Source organism: Sinohyriopsis cumingii, chromosome 19 (assembly GCF_028554795.1).
Source record: "Sinohyriopsis cumingii isolate HCF-2022 chromosome 19, ASM2855479v2, whole genome shotgun sequence".
Classification (NCBI taxonomy): Eukaryota; Metazoa; Mollusca; class Bivalvia; order Unionida; family Unionidae; genus Sinohyriopsis; species Sinohyriopsis cumingii.
Genome location: NC_142979.1, coordinates 49,831,759 through 49,853,389, shown reverse-complemented (window position 1 = coordinate 49,853,389; position 21,631 = coordinate 49,831,759). Strand labels below are relative to the sequence as shown.

General features: G+C 36.2%; 2 protein-coding genes across 3 annotated transcripts in view; both read left to right on the top strand.

Annotated features, from left to right (window-relative positions):
* The window catches only part of LOC149775683 (sodium/glucose cotransporter 4-like), a 33,073-nt gene extending 18,503 nt beyond the window's left edge, over positions 1–14,570 (top strand). For both annotated transcript variants that reach the window (XM_089943395.1, XM_089943394.1), the window contains 11 exons: positions 775–879; positions 3,275–3,380; positions 3,996–4,076; positions 7,307–7,512; positions 8,874–9,009; positions 10,250–10,357; positions 10,626–10,776; positions 11,184–11,352; positions 11,929–12,144; positions 13,550–13,649; positions 13,987–14,570. In XM_089943395.1, coding sequence (XP_089799521.1) covers positions 775–879; positions 3,275–3,380; positions 3,996–4,076; positions 7,307–7,512; positions 8,874–9,009; positions 10,250–10,357; positions 10,626–10,776; positions 11,184–11,352; positions 11,929–12,144; positions 13,550–13,649; positions 13,987–14,231 — 1,623 coding nt within the window. In that variant the 3' untranslated portion in view covers positions 14,232–14,570. The remainder of the gene's footprint in view (positions 1–774; positions 880–3,274; positions 3,381–3,995; positions 4,077–7,306; positions 7,513–8,873; positions 9,010–10,249; positions 10,358–10,625; positions 10,777–11,183; positions 11,353–11,928; positions 12,145–13,549; positions 13,650–13,986) is intronic.
* A 4,263-nt stretch (positions 14,571–18,833) lies between these two features.
* The window catches only part of LOC149775682 (sodium/glucose cotransporter 4-like), a 40,228-nt gene continuing 37,430 nt past the window's right edge, over positions 18,834–21,631 (top strand). Inside the window, exon 1 of the mRNA XM_089943510.1 lies at positions 18,834–18,956. Within this exon, the coding sequence (XP_089799636.1) occupies positions 18,879–18,956 (78 nt within the window). The 5' untranslated portion in view covers positions 18,834–18,878. The remainder of the gene's footprint in view (positions 18,957–21,631) is intronic.

The window sequence follows — 21,631 nt, the reverse complement described above, 5'->3', positions numbered from 1 at the left end:
GCAAGATAAGTTCGTTACGGATGCATTCGTAAATGCACATCAATGAGAAATTTCTTGCTACAGCGCAGAGTGGCCTTGCTATAATCAGTAAACTATACTGAAGAAAAAATATTAGCATGGCTGATTTCGAGACCGTGTTGGTTGAAATGAAAAAAAATTCTAAAATTTGAATAAATATTTGCCTGTGTATATCGTTCTGTCTACGACTTCACAGTACTACAGCTCTCAACCCATGACCTTTCTTTGCTGATGATTTTCGAACCGCGTGTGTCTGTGATTTCAGCCCACATGTGTACACCTATTCCAGTTCGCAAAGTCAAGCGATCCTGTGTTTGCATTCACGAGAGAATCATCGCACTTTCATGGGTGTGTTAAGCGAGGTCGAGGCCATGGGGAATAGAAGGCTTTGATCCTAGTCTCGAACTGCGGTCTCGAACTCTCATTCTCATACCATCCTTACGGAAATTATGCTGTATAGAATACTTCGATGCAGCATTATTTGGGTCGCAATTTTCGAACATTTTATTTTCACTCTAGTTTACATATATTTCCATTCCATAAATAGAAGTAATATGGTTGCAAACGGATTGAAAACATACTTATTTGAAATGTTTCCTTTTTTCTTAATATCTCTATAAATACATAGATAATGTATCAAATTAATATGAAATATTGTCAATGATTGTTAGTATGGCACGCATATCAAGTCCTTTTTCCTTTGACACTTAACAATATATATTATATTAATTCTCTAAAAATGGATTCATTTTGAAGGTGTACACCCTGCCGGAGTATCTACAGAAACGATTTGGAGGACAGCGACTGCGAATCTACATCAGCGTCTTGGCGGTTATTCTGTACATAGTTACAAAGCTTGCGGTAAGGCATACAGTTAAGTTTATAGACTGTTTTACTGTCAGCTACAGTTCTGCAGGGTTTCTGTCCTATTTTGGCCACACCTTGAATCTGTATATTTTAATTATTTCTTGTTATTACTTTATTTATTCATCCGCATGTACATGTCCACATCTTTTTCTCAGGTAAACTGCTCAGGAAGCATTGAAAATGTTGTAATATTATTTGGAAAGTAAATGATGTAATATCATCTGGTACGTAAATTATGTAATATCGTTATATATCACTAAATAAATATTCCCTTCTTCTCTCAATGGTGATTTATTTTAAAAACTTTATTTGAGCTCTACTGGTCATAGACCAAAAGAGCTTATGGATTGCCCCGTCGTCCGTCTGCCTTTTTTAGCCCTAAATCCATTTGTCCTTCCGTCCGTTAGCACAAGTATGTTATTGCAACTATTCCTAAGCCACATAGAGCATTGCCGTGGCACTTTACACACATACATTCATCCCATGGTCTAATTGGTCCTAACTGAAAATGGTGCTGCTCGGGCACCCAATATGGCTGCCAAGTTGGCCATATTGAAAACTTTGTTATCGCTACTCCCCCATATCAACATGCGGTTTTCACTAAAACAATTCTTTTGGATATCTAATTGTCCCTAAGTGAAAACTGGGCCGATCTGATGCCCAATACGGATATCATGAAAATTTCCTCTTGAACGAAAATTATTATTTTCTTTGGGTTTTCGCCAGTAGACTTACTATGATGTATGGCTGGTTCAAAATGAAAATGGTGCCGATCTGATGTCTAGTATGGCTATCATATCGGTCATCTTGAAAATATTGTTATTACTACTCCTCCTGAATGGATGATGGTATTAAAATGGTACTTAACGACTTCTTATATCGTGTTGGTCCAAATGGTGCAATTCAGACATTCACTATGCCTGCCACAGTGGCCATATTGAAAATCTTTTCATTACTAGTTCTCCTGAATGAATGGCCATATCAGCATGATGTTTTCACTGAAACACTTCTAATGATGTTTTGTTGATTGCAAATGAAAATATTGCGGATCCGACTTCTAATAAGACTGCCACAAGGGCCATCTGGCAACCTTCTTATCAACACTACTCCTAGATTCTTGGTCGTAGCGACATTGTACTCTCACCAAAAGACTTCTTATGATATCTAGTTTGTACCAAATAGAAATGGTGTCAATCTGATTTCGTTTTATCGTTACTCCTCCAGAAAGACATATCAACGCGGCGTTTCCACCAGAAGACTTATAAAGATGCTTTGTTGGTCCTAACTGAAAATGGCGCCAAGCTGATAACCAGTATGTCCACCACAGAAGCTAATTTGAAAATCTTGTTATCGCTGAAGTGTATAAAAGATAGTTTGAGCACTCAGCATTTAAAAGGAAAAAAACTACTAGAAATTATGTTCAGTCAGGGAAGTGTTTGTCCCTTCAATGGACTGTTGTTTCTTTTCAATTTTGACGTCTTGTGAACTTTCATTGATCCTTTAAACATATCGGTTCAATAAAGATACTACTACCATTAGCAATAAAATAATTATACAATCCTTAATTAACCATCAGGAACACTTCATACAAATTTGTTGTGATACGTGTGATTTGGATTTTTAACATAGCTTTAACAATTTTTCAGACATTTTACTACGATGTCTGCAGTGTGGCAGTTTATAGTGATGTCTAGTACTGGGGCATCATGCCGCAGACATGTAGCATGATGTCCCACCCAGTCACATTATCCTGACACCAGGCCGACCAGTCCTAACACTAACCTCTTAATGCTGAGCGCCTAGCGAGGCAACTGTTAGTACCATTTTTTGTAATTCTTTGGTATGACTTGGTCGGGGTTTGAATCCGCGATTTCCCGTATCAGCGGACGCTCTAACCACTAGGCCACCGGAGCGTTCCCTAAATTTGTTTCAGCAGAGACAATGTATATACCCTTTTCGGAAGATGTTTATGGTCATTGTATCGTGGGACAACTTATATGTTCTGCCAGAAAGGGCAGCAGACTTGCAACTTCAGTATTTAGTAAAAATGGGACTTTTTAAAGGACAATGCGAATATTTAGCATAAAATCCACAGAAGAAATAAATACAGTGATGATAAGATAGACAAGAATGAAGGAAAAGAAATATTAAAAATATCAGTGAAGAAAAAAATGTACGAAGGATCTACCACACTTCTGAACTTAACGTATATGTTGAAAATTTAAAAAATATATAACAAAATCATCAGCTAAGACATTCAATACTATGAACATAGATGACCTGATCGAGATGCAAGAAATCGTAGATAATTAGATGAATATCTACTTTTAAAAGATTTAACTCGTCAATTTGTTTTCATTCATCACTGTGCCAATTTCTTTATCTTCAGGTCAGTATTTTTGCCGGAGCATTGTTTATTCAGTTGTCTCTGGGTTGGGATATGTATCTATCCATCGTCGCTCTCCTTCTGGTCACAGGATTTTACACTGTATTAGGTGAGTTTGCTCCTTTGAAGCAGTAGTCCTCAACCGCTACTGATTATACGTTCATACAAATATTCAGAAAATGTCATTAAATGGATAAAAGTGAATGTTGGTTTCTTTTGCTTTTTTGTATTTGTATTTTTGTTCATTTTGGCATATAATTTTTATTACGGATAGGTTTTCTATGACTTAGGAAAGTGTATTTGCTATCTTTGCAACGATAAACTATAACTGACCTTTCAGTTCACGAAATAGAAATGATTTTAAATATACATTTGAATGTAAAAGCCGAGCCCAGGGCTCCCTAAACCAAGGCACCTTTATACGTTAGGGGCCATTAAAAAAAAGATATTTAATAAATATTCGTCTGACTGCAGATTATACCATCGCCTGGATTTTTCCTTTGAGTTCATTCTTTACTACAATAAGTTAAAATGAGAGAGTACTAACCCTGGGTAATTCCTTTCAAGAGAACCTACGTCAAGGCAGTTTTCAGTAATATTCTGTTGTAGTTTATGCGGTTTAAAATTTCTTGCTTGCCTCACAAAATAGTAGTTGACGGATTCCATTTAAAAAGATTTATTTATTTATTTATTTATTTATTTATTTATTTATTTATTTTTTTAGGTGGTCTTGCAGCAGTGATCTATACTGACACCTTCCAGACAGTAGTCATGACACTCGGCTCTTTCGCTCTTGTTGGAATAGGTCAGACTACTTATCCTTGCCTAATTTATCGTATGCATTTCTTGTAATGAGGTTACATGAGCTCATTTCATATTTTGTTTTCGATATTATATGTATGTGGTATTGAATTTTTACTCAAAAATAGTCATGCGGATTAATGGTTTTTGCAGTGGCCGATGAGGTTGCGAATTGATCCGCCAAAACAATGATTCAAGATAACCTATTTATTGCGTGTTTTAAACCATTAAGCAATATACAACCATTATTTTGTAAAGTCGTCACTGAAACAACAAAAAAGAAACAGAGACAGTTGGACTTAAACCTAATACATTTAAAAGACCCCTCCCCGTCGTATATCCTCAATAATGGAACCCTATTCGTACTTTTTTACGACACCACATAAAAGTGATGACATTTCTTAAAATAGTAGTACTCCTTCTCGTTGTGCAGATGAAGAATCTAAACTCCTGTAAGTAATCAGGCGTTATTAATATCGGAATATAATATATTGCCTTTAGGTAGCAGATAACAAGATTTCAGCATAAAATCAGCACTTGACTGTACTGTATGTGCGTCTCTGTCCTTTGAGACGGCAGTTCTTTGTTCATGCATAGTGTGTAATTGTTCTACAAGCTTCATGACTCCTGCAAAATGTGAAGGCCAATTCTTATCATTATAAAATTTAATAAAAGTAATGACGACTCTCCAGATGTAAATAAAAAAATATAGTATAACTCATGTTTGCAAATATTGTCTAAGCAGACAAGTAGGTCGTATGAATATATAAGTAGTTCTAGTCTGGTCTTATGAGCTAAGTATTTCTAATGTTTCCGTGTAACATTATGCGAATTTAACCAATATAAATGCTGGCTGTAGAAAGTCTTGTAAAAAAATTATATCATTTTCTGGTCATACTGTAACATTAACTAGTTTATTAACCACAATTTTTTCTTCTTCTTCATATTATTTGCAATGTCACATTAAAAGATCCCTCTAAAATCTCGAAAAATACGTTTTGTTTACTCTGTTATCGTCGTCTCCAACCGCTATAATTTTGGATAATAAATTAGAAATGGCTGACGTCGGAAGTGCAAATGTTCGGCTTCAATCGGACGTCATCTGTGTTCAGGACGGGAAAATATTGAATAGTTTTAGTAATTCAGAATGAGTGTTAATTGTGTTTATTCCATACCCATCTAATCCTGTATGATTGATCTGGTATTTTGTAAGGGTATCAGTCCATATTTCAATATCGTACACCTAGCCTGATACTAATGAAGGATTTTCATTGATGTCTGCGGCTTGATTTGGTTCAATACACCCAATCAAACACGTAAGGGTCATGTTTATTTTAATTTCTGTTCACACTTTATAGAGAAAATATTTCAACAGCATAAATAAGGGCTATTTGAGAAATAAATAACTGCATTTTCGTGTTTTGTCTCAAGTTAAGGAAAGAACTAACTTCATGTGGCGAATGAATACATCTCCGCCTGACGGGCTGGAGGTATCTCTTTGCCATATGAAACTCTTATGTAGTTATGTGGATAAAGTATATAATAATAAATGTGTAATATTACGTCACAAATGGCTTCATTATATATAAAGGCTTAATGTCCGTACCATCTAAATGTGCTTCAGGTGTATTTCACTAAACTACGACGAGATTTTTGTATATAATAAATGATTTTTGCCAAGTAATTAATTTAATCTTTCATCTTTTCAGCTTAAATTTCTATGAAGCTCGTTGAATAAGTTCAATCTTTTTGCTCGACAAGGTTAGCCAAATAGAGAAATTGGTCAACTGGTTTCCATAATTTTATCTTTAAAAACCAATGGATTCTTATAAGATCTACTAATATTTATAGACTGATCATATTTCTAAATGTTATAAATTGAATCCTAGACATGTCTGATATCGCTAATCATATCACATACTACCAGTAGGATTGCCTTGAAGCTTTACACATGCATTTGTTCCATGGTTCAATTGGTCCTCAGTAAAAATGGAGCTGCTTAAACATCTAATATGGCTGCCACAGCTCCCTCTTGAATATCCAATATGGCTGCCACAGCGTCCCTCTTGACAATCTTTTTATCACTACTCTTCCTGAATTGATGACCATATCAACATGAGGTTTTCACTAAAAGACTTCAATAATATTGGGTTGATTATAAATGAAACTAGTGCCCATCAGACGTCCAATCTGGCCACCACGACATCCATCTTGAAAATGTTGTTATCGGTTCTCCTCCTGATTGGATGGTTGTATCAACATGATATTTCTTCTAAAAGACATCTTACGATGTCTTGTTGGTCCTAAATATTAATGGTACTGACTAACACCCAATATGGAAACCAAAGGAGCCATATTAAAAATTCTTTTTTTCGCTAATATCTCCAGTAGGGATTGTCGTTTCGGCATGTGGTTTTTACTTGAAGACATCTTATGATGTCTAACTGGTCTTAAAAAGGAAATTATGCCATTCGTACATCCAATGAGGACGCCATAGCAGCCGTCCTGAAAATCTTGTTATCACACCTCTACTTTAACAGAAAGTAATAGTGGCATGGGGTTTTCACGAGAAGACTTCTTAAGATGTTGAGCTTGTCTTAAGTACAAATGGTGCCGATCTGACGTCTAGTATGACCGAGACAGCAGACGTCTTGAGGATCTTCTTATTGTTACTCCTGAATGGAAAGTCATGTCTTGAAAATATTGTTATCTCTTCTGCTCTCCAAATGGATGGTTATGTCAGTACCAAAAGACTTCTAATGACGTCCACATTGCCCTGAATGAAAATGGTGCCAAGCTGACATCCAACATGTATACCACGTTCACTAATACGAATATCTTGTTGTAGCTGAAGAATATCAGAGATTGTTTCAAGAATAGGCAGTTAAATAGAAGAAATTGTCTTACCTTGAATTCCTGGGAATTATTTTCGCCCAGTAGAGCGTCAGTCCTTTTGAGGGGCTCGTATTAAAATCTAAAATGCATATCCAAATCCTAAAGTAACCAGTAAGCACTGTAGTTATGGGGAAAAGGGTGTCTAACATAGATTGCACATTTCAAAATTATCAATACATAAAGAATTAAAGTCATCGAATTTTATACTGCAAGTTTATTGCGATTGACAAATACGGTTTTAAACAGGTATTGTCATATTGGGGCGAATATGTCTTAGGATTTCCCGCTGTATAATTGTCATTACATAAATAAAGACATCAATAACCTATTATGTAACAGGTTTTTATAAAATTGGTGGGTACAACAATCTGGAACACCTTTACATGGAGGCAATCCCGTCCATTCGAAACTCAAACAGCACGTGTGGACTGCCACGATCTGATTCCTTTCATATTCTACGTCATCCTGTGACATCAGATAACCCTTGGCCTGGTCTTATTCTTCAGAGCAGCGTGGGTTGTATCTGGTACTGGTGCTGCGACCAGGTAACCTTATATTTCATTTATTTGCATCTTAACATAGATTGCTCATGTGAGGAAGCCATGTTGTATATATATATATATATATATATATATATATATATATATATATATATATATATATATATATATATATATATATAAGTTAATGACATTTTTAATGCTAATGTCCTATGATCGTAGTCTGCACTTTAAAGATAAGTCATGTAGAGTGTACGTTGTTTCGCTCATAAGTTTCAAGGTTAAGCAGAATTAATAGCTCAGATAAACATCACGTGATACCTTGAGGACATAACTTCTTGTGAATGGAGGACGTGGATTTTCTTAAACGGCTCCTGACGTATTTCCTGATTAACCAGTGTATATCAGCTGATTTTTTACTGCTAGGGTATTTCGAAATACCAAGAATGAGTCATTCAAAGCCCTCTATTGCACTGTGACAGTGCAATTGCGTGACTATTGCGTGTTGGTTTTGCATATAATATAATTATTACGCGGAATTAGACAATCTTAGTAATACTGTTGTTCACTTACGCGTTATATGAGATGATTGATTCACCTATTTGATATAATCATTAGTTGAAATCGCAGTACTCTAACACTCAGTTAAATACTCTTTGGATATATAATAGCTGTGAATTAATTGAAAGACATTTAGATTAATATCTATATTGGAATTACCGTAAATTCATATAAAGACATTTTGAGATTATATGAGTGATTTTTTTTCTGTACTGCTGACACGTCAATACACCAGTGACAATATTCGAAATACCTTTGGAACTTATTCAGATTACTCTGAACTATGGAATTGATAGAACTTTGAGAAATTTAGGAATTCAGTCACCATATTGTGAGTTATTTTTAATTCTTTCACTTTGTGTTTTAGGGAATTAAACTTATATTTCAGTTATACAAAACTTGGTTTTGTTCTTTATTGTTAACTAGTTTGAGACCATAGAACTGTAACAGATTATCTTTCTCAATCGAACAAAAACAAAATTCTCGTTTTTCCGACGAACGAGGCCAATTCCAGCACATTCGGGCATGGAAAACAAAAGCAGGATTATAAGGATAATATTGAAAAAATCTCAGACAGTTTATCAGAATTCAGGCTTTTTTGGAGCTCAATATCTGCTATTGACAGAGGATACAAAATTTACTTTAACAAAATCTAGTCAATCAAGCGCAAGTTGAAAATATTTGATGCGTCGAATTAGTATAAAGCAGGTGGAATATTAGAACGAAATTTCGTTGCTATTGTTATGACCAGCCAAATACTGAAAGATGTGAATTATATGACTAATGAAATTAAGTACTTACAAAATAAATGGATAAAAGAATATTTTCATCGTCATTTTACCAAGGTAATAGTACAGCGAACACTGGCAGCGAAAAACCTGTCTCATGCAAAGGCAGGGTCTCTGATAGCAGGATACCTGAAGCTGTTGCCTCTCTTCATAATGATTTTCCCCGGGATGATTAGCCGAGCTTTATATCCAGGTATTGAACATTTTGTCTTAATTTGAGAATGAGGACGACGATGACGACGACGATGATGACGACGAAGAACGATAGTGATAATGAAAGGCAGTAAATAACTTCATAAAATCATGAACATGGGCGGTAGCGATACTTTTTGGCAATGCTTCTATAATTTTCTAAGTGATTTTGTACGTATTATGGACATTTAACTGCATGGTAAGCTGGAATGTCTACACTTCTTATCACTTCCAAAGCTGATTTTTTGGTGTCATCTTTTACTTAGCTGAAACATGTGAGCATTACTCAGAAAAACCTGAATATATAATGCTATTTAGATTGATCGCATGCTCACTTACAATGTGTAGAAATCCAAACTTGAACTTTTGTTACAGTTGTTTTTGCTTTTTTTTTTCGTCTTCTCTTTTTTGTGTTGCCGTTTTTGTTGTGTGCACATTAGCGAGAAACGAGACACTGCAATCACTTTTCTGGAGGCGGCAATGTTTCTTGTCTTTTTTGTTTTTGTCTTGTTTTATTTTTGGTTTTGGTTTTGCTTAACGTTTTTCATTTGCGTGTATTTCATACGCCCCTTGATGTATTTTCTTCATATTTGTTGTGAACAGATACGAAACAAAAACAATTCATTCAGCCATATTTTCGCTTGCCCATTCTACTTCATGGTCACAGTTATAAAATCCAAGTTAAGTTCAGGTGTTAGTTACAGTTTTTTAATTGCTTATATTTCCTAAACCTCTTCATGTACCTTCTTAATATTTGGAATAAATTATTATGAACCAAAGACAATCAATTCTGCATCACGCGCGCATGAAACTCTGACCTCGTGATCAAGTCATCTTCGTAGAAAATTGTGTTAAGATTTTGATTAAAGGTTTTTTTGATTTGATTTAATTTCCTAAACCCCTGAATGGATTTTCTGCATAATTGGACTCTGTCTCTCTCTCTCTCTCTGACTCTGTCTGAAGTCAAGGTCACATGTTTTACAACAATGCTTTGTTCGTGGGGTCAAAATGCAGGCCCTAAACTTCTTGTTTTCATTGTGTTTGAGTGAGATGGCCGCTTGAAAGAGCGGATTTTTAAGGTTCCAACGTGGACTAACCGGTATGATAATAAAACAGATTATATAAAATGCATTTTACTTAACAATTTATGTAGTAGAACTGTGTCAACTAAAACTTAATATTAACTTCACAATTTTCTCTCAGGAAATAATGTCATATTTATTTGTAACATTTAATTGCAGATGACGTGGCATGTATTGACGCGGACGTTTGTGAAAAGGCCTGTGGTAACCCCGTTGGCTGTTCTAACATTGCCTACATCAAGCTTGTCCTCGAGTTGATGCCAACAGGTTAGTTTGTCACCGTACTTTGAAAACTTTAAAGTACTAACTCAAACTATAAACAAACAGAGCCCAATCATACACTTGCAGGTGTGGTCTTTGATTTTAACGTTGTCCATAGAAACATTATGAAAATGCATGAGTTTAGGATTTTGAGCCGGTGTTTGCGTTTCTTTTTCAAACAGAATATGTACAAATGAAGCCAGATTGTAAATACCTCAACTTTACTTTCACAGTCCACAATGTATATCTTACTAAAACTGTGGGTTTCCTTCAGGCTTGCGAGGACTAATGATGGCAGTTATGCTTTCGGCCATAATGAGTTCCCTGACCTCCATCTTCAACAGCGCCAGTACGATTTTCACAATGGACCTCTGGCGGAAAGTGAGGAAACAGGCCACAGAGAGGGAGCTTCTCATAGTCGGCAGGTACTAGGCTAAAATTACCAATGTGATGCTTAAACGCTGCCTAGCAACGTGTAATTCCATACAGAACTCTATGTCTATGATTAGAAGAGCGCATAATCTTAAATGGCTTTCTCTTGGTTCACTCTGAACGTTACTTTCATGAGATAATTCACTAATCTCCGTCCTCTCGATGGAGAGATATTTATCGTTATTCTGTGTGAGATATACGGAGAAACAAAAACATTGACGCATCTCGTTTTCAGAAGGTCTTATCATGATTCGGTATGCAATGACTGCGTGGATTAGGTTGTTGAATGTTGTATGGTGCGAAAACACTATATTACATTTGACCTCTGTTTGAGATGATGTTTAGTATTTATCGTGGTTTCTTGTGAAAGCAGAAATAACCTCTGCCCTCTTCTTAACAGGGTGTTTATCGTGGGGCTGTGCGGAATCAGCATCCTGTGGATTCCTCTTGTGCGGTCCTCCCAAAGTGGACAGCTCTTCATTTACATCCAGGCCGTGCAGGGGTATCTAGGAACTCCAATAGGTGCGCTTTTCCTCTGGGCTATTCTCTGGAAGAGGATGAACGAATACGTAAGTTCATCATAGACAAAATGGCAATGGTTTTCGATATAACATGTTCAGTTACAAGAAATATCTTTGCCTAAGTACGTGCTTCATACATCACATTTAGTGTGGATGACGTTTAAGTATGGTTGATTATTTCCAATCACCCCCAAAATGGAGGCGCTAGATTAGAAGGAATTTGTGTCTTTTTAAAGGTATTAATGGGTTGGTTAATTTTATTCAAAGCAATTGAAACAGTTAATAAACGGTTTTTGGGCAACCTATCGTCATAATGAATTATGCGACAGTATATAATGCAATAATCGAAAATTTTTTTTTTATCTGTATGGACGATTTGATGCCCAATATTCTATCTTCGTATGAAGTTAAATTCCATTAATGTCATCAAAACGTGTGTGAAGTTGAAAGCGATTCTTAAACTTAAATGTGTCTAACGCATGTACCACTGATGTTTTTGCAAGCATTCAGTTTTTAAACCTGCACACAAATATTATAATATACTAAGTTATACTATAAACCGATACCAGAGAGATTTATTTATTTTTAATGTATCTTTCTTGCCGGATTTCTGCCTTTATTCAGGGTGCCTTCTTCGGAATTCTAGTAGGTCACCTGTGCGGCGTAATACGCATGTCCATTGACTTTGCATATCCGGCTCCAGAGTGCGGTGAGGTGGAGTCTCGGCCGGCCATCTTGTACAATGTCCATTACACATACTTCGGCCAACTGGCGTTCTTAATAACATCCCTTACCATCGTCATCGTTAGCCTAATGACCAAAGCACAGCCAGAAGAAGAGGTAAACGTTCTATCCAATCCCTGAACACGCCGTGTCTTCAATGTTTGGTACCCGCTATTTATTTTACAAGTTGTAGTAGTTATTCATGTATGTAAATAAGTGGCGGCACAATGCTTTGACGCTTGTAATAGTCTGAAGTGGTGATAATGACGATGATAAGGAATCCTCATAAACCGCAATGATAACAAAATTTACATACACGACTGAGTTTTCAAAAGTAAGGTTTTTCTGCTTTGGATGAAAGGAATTAAACGTATTTAGCACTGTTTCCACGTTCATTCCCCCGTCCTTTACACTAGAATGATTATACTTGTGAACAGGGGTGTAGTGCGAAATAAATAAGTGAGAGAACGTGAGGGAACACATATCACTCAGATGCAAGGGGACAATGGCGATCGCCAAAAAAAAAAAGTAAGGGAATGCCATTCCCACAGCACCACACTCCTGCAAGTGACCAATTACCAAGCACTCGATTAACCCCATAAACAACGAAATAATCGATGGGCCGAAGACATTGCCAATATATCGGCCTGCTAGTGGTATTCATCAGATCATCTTGGGTTATGAAATAAAAATCTTACCGTTTTGTTCATTGACAATGATATTTCATGATGCAACAATTGCAACCTGTTTTACGTCCGCCTCTTTAAAACAATCTTAGTGAGAAACGCATACAGTCACATATTTCTCTTTTTATGGTAATTTTACCATGATTACAATATGACATCATATACTAGCATTTTCCCCACAAATGGCAGAATTAGGGAAAGATGCCTTATAATGTGCCATTGTCTCGAGACCGACCAGTTTCGGATTGAAAGCGGCATTTGTCACCTTCCTATAGCAATGACAGATCACGTAGAAGCTAAGCAGTTTCTGAAACTAGCTACAATATTTAAACTTCTTTAAGATTCGCCTGTATTGCAGTGGTGATCAGTTCCTGCTCATTTCAGTCAAAATCGCACTATGTAGTACTTAATACGTTTCCATACAATGGTAGCAGAAGTCAGTATACATACATTCTGACTTTACATTTATTTTTAACATTAGTACCCATCTTAACTAATTAGTAACATTAGTACCCATCGTAACTAATTAGTAGCATTAGTACCCATCGTAACTAATTAGTAACATTAGTATCCATCGTAACTAATTAGTAACATTACTACCCATAGTAACTAATTAGTAACATTAGTATCCATCGTAACTAATTAGTAACATTAGCACCCACTGTAACTAATTAGTATCATTAGTACCCATCACTTAGTCGTGGAGATTTAGACTAACGCTCTCTCTGAAACGTGGTTAATTCCGATTTGTCAGTGTAGCCGCTGCTAAGCTCAATCCGAGACGGTAATAACTACATTTCCAATTAGTATATTATGACATTGTGCGTCTCTTACAGCTGCAGATGGTAATGTGGTGGACACGTGCTGATAAAACCTCAGGAAAGAAGGATATCGAGGAAATTCGTGACAATACACCAAAGGGTGAAATATCAAATGGTATATGCTTCTTGTTTTGTTATAATATTAAAATCACTATATTGTTACATTTAGTCGCGAAATGCATCACATAAATTTCTGTGAGATTTCTGCCATCGAAACATTTTTTCAAACGTCACGCTAAAATATATATGTGGTGAAACAAAACATTTTTGTTCAAATCCATCTTTGGATAAATTAAATCAGCAAATGGACCTTGGAATATCTGACACCAAATTGAATTTGTTGCACGTAAATATAAGCTATTTCAATAGTTCATAATTACGTTCCAGGGAATATTTGTATCAAATGATAGGTTTCCTTTATACTATTATTATTATTATTATTGTCACACCAGGACTATCGACCACGCAGATCAGCGATGGCCTGTCAGATGGTGCACCCACCAACGTTGGGGCATTTCGGCGCTGGTTAGATGTAGTCTGTGGAATTCCGGAAAGCTCATCAGAGGCGGACACGGTGATGACTCTAGCTCAGACGGATGCTTTCTTGAATGAAAAACCTTTGATTGCTAAAATGCTAAATCTTAATGCAGCCATTTCTTTAATTGTCATGGTCTTCCTTCTTGGATTTTATAGATAGACTCCAAATTGACGAACATATTGCAAATCAGTGGGGAAAAAAGCGATCGGAAGGCCATCGGTCAGTTTGTATTTTTTATAGTGAAAACCATATTCACAAACATTTCAGAGGCAAAACGTCAAAAGACAACCTTTTCAAAGACAAGGTCGCATATAACAGTTTTACAGACAGACTTTTAAATCTGTGTTTATAATAGTTTGTAGATGGGTGTGATGCATTGAGTCTTTTAGCTGTTACAGAACAAATATTCTTTTTTGGTGACTTACAATACATTAAACAAGGGATCTAACAAGTCGCATTATCCATTTACTGTGCAACATAAATAAAAATTGAACAGTTCGCTTAATGGTTTGCTTCATGGAATCTACTGTGTATTAATAGTCATTAATTCCGGAGATTCAGTAGCTTGAACGACACCATCGGCATCTAAAGAGCTTGGTGCGGCTTGGTATGGAAGTGTAGTGAGTCACTGTTGCATAATCCCCTGCTCTACACTCATATTCAACGTTCCTTCGCCTACCGTCGACAAATTTCCATTACGTATGAATGATTTAATTAGTAGCGATTAATTGACAATATACAGCGCTTTGATTACATGCCTACAATATGTATGCCACGCGAACTTAAAAACAAATGCAGATAAAAATCTACGAATATTTTAAACTTCAATTATACTAAGATGTATGGGAAAAAATATATTTTTGGATAATTTAGCTTCTTCGAGCTGCAACTGAGATTTTTACAATTTTGCTCAGATTTGGGCAGATAATGTACATTGCTTCATTCAATATGTCTAGTAAATTAATTCTTCTATGTAGATGACACGCTATTTAAGTGCAGGCAAATTATCTTTCACACACACACACACACACACACACACACACACATATATATATATATATATATATATATATATATATATATATATATATATATATATATATATATATATATATATATGGGGGGGGACAATTACTATATTTAACTTTTGCTAACCTTAGTACCCAAAGAATCTCGAGGTAGTTATATCACAACTTCACCACATACCACCAGCAGGTGGGAGGTCAAGTTTCTTTCATAGTTTGTAGATTTATTTTGTATGCACCGGGATTGGATTTTTATAGCTCGTTTATTGCTTATGTTACGTTTATCGTCCGATAACCATATGATAAATTTTGTTTTATTGTTACGTTTCTGTGTTTAGTTTTACATGTTTCCTGTACACTAGATACACTATCATGCTTCTTGTATGTTAGCCAGAACATTCATTTCGTTTTACATACACTAGAGACTGTTTTATTTTTCTTACCTTTTAGCCATACGATGAGTTTTGTCTAGATATTGTGGGCTTGGGGTGGGGATATATTTTTGTTTTATAGAAATAAAAAAGTAGTTCAGAAAGGTTACCGTATAGGGATCTGAGTTTTAAACTAAGAACAATTACTGAGACAGCACAAACGGGACTTGGAGGGATTGTTGGTTTTGAAAAATATATCCGTGACCCCAGAATTAAAGCGATTTAAACGGTTTGAGTGTTTGTGTGTGGCTGATCTAGTACACACTACACACACAGAGCACTTGTGATTGAAACTTTCATGTAGTTAAATTTTTTGTATTCCACGTAGAGGAACAAAACATGGTGACTGTCCATCCGTGTCCTTCCTATCTATATCATCGACAACACAACATCAGCAGAACAAGTCATTGAAAAACTTATATGGAACAAATAATGTAACGACTGCCTTAAGTAAATGTATCTCTACTACAAACTACTATATTAGCACTGTAACGTTGTCTCCTATGGTATTTTTGCTAATGTCTTAGGAGGACGTACAATTTAAAATTTTTAAATAGATGAGTATATAGCTTCGAGCCCCCAGTCAGCAATGCCGACGGTCAAGGTGGATAATATACAAAAAATAAAATGCGAGAAATAACGATTTAATAACAGATCTAACTATTCAAACAACACAAGTAAATTTCCACAATTTCTCCACTCGGTCGACCTATTTAATCTGCCAATTTCATCATCTGATGTGCAACGTGAGAATGTTTCCACTGCTATTTTACTCATCTGTATTATTTCTTTTTCCTTGACTGGTACTCCAGTATCCCTTCCATCCATCGATTACGTCCTTCACCCTTCCACTTCATTCACTTTCGTTCTTCGCTCTGCCTTCAAACTTCTGCCTCCGTTATTTTATATGGTCCCGTGACCTCTATAACCACTTCTCCCTAATTCGTCACCTTTGGGTGTCACTCGGTCCAACCCGAACAACTCCAAACAGTACCGAAATCTTCTCTGTACATATAAAGGGACGTATAGTCTAGTCTCCCTTTCGACGAGGACAATCTCGCATCCTCACACAACCTTTCATCAGCATCAAGGCGATTAAAATCATTAGGTCTCGCATACACTCACATCGAAATATTCCACACACGTGTGTACGATAAAATTAGGGTAATAATACAACATCGGTATTAACGAATCCTGATACATACATTCACAACTTCCGTGACGTGAGTACACGTATTTAATTCTCGATATAGTAGCTACCAACATCACACAATCAGACGCATTCTTTACCTTGCAAATCATTAGAGGTACACACAATGTTCAAATACAAATATGCAGATGCTTCCCGATATGTTAACAACTATGTATTCAAATTCAAAATTAAAACAAGTATAAGTTCGAACATAACTCATTAATTCAACACGATGCACACATCAGCAAATTACACAAATTAAATCCTAGCAGAGGCTAACAATCTACGTAATTCAATCTTGAATACTACTAATTTCTCTACAGAACGTTACGATAGGTAAACAACTCAAATACATAGGTGAGATTAACTCTATAAAGGTAGCTTCTACATACCAACATCATTCTAGTTATCAATTTCTACATAATACGTATAAACTTACAACACTCAGTTTGCAATGTTCCACAAATTCGGGCAAAGAATTCTTACCTTAAAAAGCTTTTCAAGTTTGAATTCCCGCTCTACCTTTTTACGAATGCCGGGCATTCGGAGTACGCATATAGATGCTTCCCGATGAGGTCACTATCAGACGATACTGTGCCCATTTTACCTGGACAACGGGCAACCTGGCAGTTTCTCCTATAGCCGATTGCCAAAATTTACCATTTTTAACAAGGCACATTTAAACAAGGTCAACTTATAAATCGCAAATATAGATACTAACAGAAAGCTTGATTTGCGTTCTGTTTAAGTATGTAATTTTCATAAAAGTATTAAGAGATTCAATGAAGTTATTTCAGCTTCCAAACACCATATAAAGTCAACTGTCAATCTACCAAATGACCACAAATATGGCGGCTGAAGACGACATTCGTGAACCATCTATTAGAATTTGCTTCCTAACTTGCTACACCCCTGCGTTGGTCAAAAGCCTGGCGAGTACTGAAGTGATCGTAAATTGACATGCAGAATAAGGGTCTGCTTCGGATAGGTGCCCCGCCTATATTTCCCTAACTCATCCCTGATTTGATACTAGGTTCTCTCTGAAATGTAGTCTACCTAGTTTCTCACGCAAATGTCAAATTTATTTCTCCCGCGGCTAGGCCGTTGCTCAGGTGTGAATAAACAACCTCTTCCGGTTTTACCAGTTACTTTATCTCTTTGAAGATAGTGCCGATTTCAACCGCAGTCTTGCACAAAAAAGGTCAGTCGCCATGGTCGTGGCAACATTCTCCACCCCCAGGTAAGCTGTATATATGAGAGCTGTCTTTATAACGTGACAAGCACCTATTATATATTTTATTCTCGAAACTACTCTGATGTTTTGTTTAATAAAAAGTACAATTGACCTGCACCATCTACGATGTCTGATAAAATCAGTTAGGTTGAACTGTGTCAATAGCTTTAAATCTCCAGATAGATTTACTTTTCTTTGGCTTAGGTGTCCGCGTCTTTTTCTTTTTTTAATGAAACTTCCTTAGATATGGTAAGATGGAACCAATTAAATAGAACGTATCCTGTATAGTTTACTAGTTATATAATTACTGTTTTATAATAAATTTGAGAAAAAGGATCTACTTGGAATCATGGAACGTCGGACGCAATCAATTTCTCTCTTACATTTCCAGCTGCAGGATGAATAAAAAGATGACGAACGGTTGTTTATAGGGAGATAACTCTGTAAGTACATGGCATCATATGAAAGCTGTATTTAAACACACACACGCGCGCGAGCGCGTGACCTTGCATGCGCTGGTTGCATGTTATCTCCTGAAAATATGTTCTTCAGTTGTTAAATTTTGTTAACTTTCTATATTGTCTTCACCTCGATTTTTTGTCGTGATGCATTCGTTGGTGGACACTGTCTTAAAGCTTACGAATGATCTCTGTCTTTTTCTCTCACTACTTTCCTAAGGATATAATTTACTCAACCCATCTAATAATTCGTTGTTATGAACCACTTTTTTGTCCACCCTTCCAGTCATCGTCTTAAGAACACTTCAACTCGTTTTAGCAAGAGAATGTATCATTCAATGAGAGATAAGAACACAACTGCCTTATCACCACCATTGATAGATATATAGATAACCGTAACCTCGACACGTTTAATTGTCAACAAGTGACAAGGTGTAGAGTATAGCAGCTGCATATCCTAGAAACAATGGAAGGCCTGAACCACTGGGGAGATATTTTAGTAGTTGTACTGTACTTTGTTTTCGTTCTTATTGTCTGTGTATGGGTATGTATTAGTTTTTACTTGTGACTGCATGTGAATGCACTTTATCAGAAGTTTGTGCGAAGCACTCCTCGCGCAGTACATGCGTGGCAAATATGAAATAGAAGTTCAACAATACTACATATAATTCTCCATATTAAACAATGTGTTATATTACGGTAAGCAATGTGTACCTGGCGGCTGTCATGTTTCTCCATTATGGTCATTATACAGTGCACTAATTGGTGCAGCGCAGTAAACTGTCTTTTGCAGTGTAATTCATTATCACCTGGAAATATGATTTTAAAAATTGAAGTATTAAAATTTATTTTTTAAGAGCGCAAAGGTGGACTGTTTCTATTTTTGTTTGAACGGTGCTTTAAACACGTGACTGACCACGACCTAATGTCAAGGAAGTATGAGCTAAGTACCTTCCTCAAGGTCACACCGAGGCAGCAGACCCGAGCTGGCACGGTCAGATATAACGCGTGTCAGGGTTCACTGTCCAAATGACCAGGACTTATATTAGCCAAACTGTTTACTTGAAACTTGGAACTGAAATGGATACGATAGTGTTGAGATACAAAAACCTGGTTGTAAAATTCAAAATATTTGAAACTAACTAATCGTGTTCATGCACATGTTTTGAGCAATATTGTGTCTCTATATTTTAAGACGTAAATGGGAACGGGCACAAGCCGCAAAGGGGCCCAATTGATCACTATTGTATATCAGTACATAAAACTAGGAGCAAGTGCTTTAATAATTGTACTAAAGAAATAATATAAACAGCCTATTTTTAACAAATTATTTCTGCAATGAACATTTTCATTTTTATTGCAATTTCATTAACTAAACATGACTTAATAACAAAACCGGCAACAACAAAGTTATGTCTATTTCATGACCAGAAAGTCCGACAAAAAGGACAAAATCAAAATTTACAAGAATATCACCTAATAAGTGAAGTCATAATAAGGTATTTTCTACCGAAGTATTACGAAGTCAGGAAGACTAGAGAACTAGCAAAATAGTGTATGCTTCCCTTTGAGGATCCGAAGATATTGGAAAGGTATGTACGTGATGGGGCAAATTTCTGTCGATCTACGAAAAGCACATTAGTATGGGCTAGAGAACAATTAATTAGATTTATGGGGACAGGCGCTTGTTAAATCGCTATACTTCAGTGATTCCAAATGTCTGGTCGTAGTGGTAGAGATTTTTAAATTAAGCATTCGTTTACTTAACCGCGAGAAAGACTATTAGGGACACAGCTAACTTCGATTTCATAGTAGATCTGTCGAAATTGAAAATTTTCCAGAAACCGTTGGTCGAAAACCTGGAAGGTCAAGTTGACCCAAATTTTGGCGCATAGATAAAAGGCGGTAAATATATTTCATTCTGATTGGTTACGCTAAATAAGGGTCGTGTTTCCCACACGAATTTTTATTGCTGTAAATATTTTCCTTCCCCACCCACCCCATCGAAAAATCTTATTAGTCTAAGTTTTGCTGCAAGAGTAAAGGTACAGGGGACTTCGAGAGTCAGTTTGGAAGAAATTCTCTTGTAAAACATTTGTCCAAGGGACCGGATGTCTAGAAGGTCGACGGACACAACTTTGGCGGTAGAAGCTAGAAATGCTTAGAGAAAAAGGGCGGAAAATAGCTCTTCAGACGTATTCCCATAGTATCCTCAGATGTACCTACGCATTGACGTATTCGAGCATATGTATATCTACATGCTTAAATATCCACCTACCCACACAAAGTTTGAGGGCCGAAGGGAGGCGAAACAGTAGGAAGGTTGTAGAGAAAAAGGAAAAGGAAAGGCGAAAGGACAGAGAACAGCTACAGGGAGATTGGAGTGAACCAGAGACAAGCAGGTTATGCAGTTGTGCAAGGCAACGACTTCGATTGTTCACTCGATCGTATGATGAACTAATCCTATCAGTTAAACAGATCGGCTATTTTTATAAATATATTTGTGTTTGTTTTTTTTAAAAATTCGGTGAAAGCTTTATTCCAAAAGAAGTGCATCTTCCTAATGTATTGTGTTATCACCATTGTTTATGTAATTGATTAAATTTTGTTTTTCTGTGTACGGGGGGCTCGAGTTGTTCTGTTCTATGTATCTGCTCAGATCTCTATTTATTATACCTATAAGTTTACTCGATCCGGGCAATAACACCGAGGGCGATCATCTCCTAGATAACGAGAACCGAATAAAGCGAACACCTTGAAAGAAGGTACAATCTGCCAATCAATCCTCACCCTTTACAAACAGTGGGGGCGCTTTACAAAGTACAAATATGGTTTATTGCGGTGAATCGGTCCAATAGTTTATACCTATGCATTTCTTGTTTGCGTCTTCTCATAGTTATGAACACATAAGCACCTTACATCAGGATTTGCTTTCAGGTCATTTGTTTCTGAAGTTGGTATTTTCTTCATTAAAATGAAACAACAACAACAACAATAATAATAATAATAATAATAATAATACCAATTTTTATTTCCGTGCATACAAGGTTATTACTTTTCAGATCGTTCACAGCATTGCGTAATGCATAATATTTTTGTAAAACAAATGGCGAATTTTAACGAGCTACGTTCTTACCTCCATTCGTTTTAGAAAATAGAGTTTTAACGCACCCTGTGTTTTGCTTTAGATGCAACTTATATCTAATTTCTGTTTTTGTT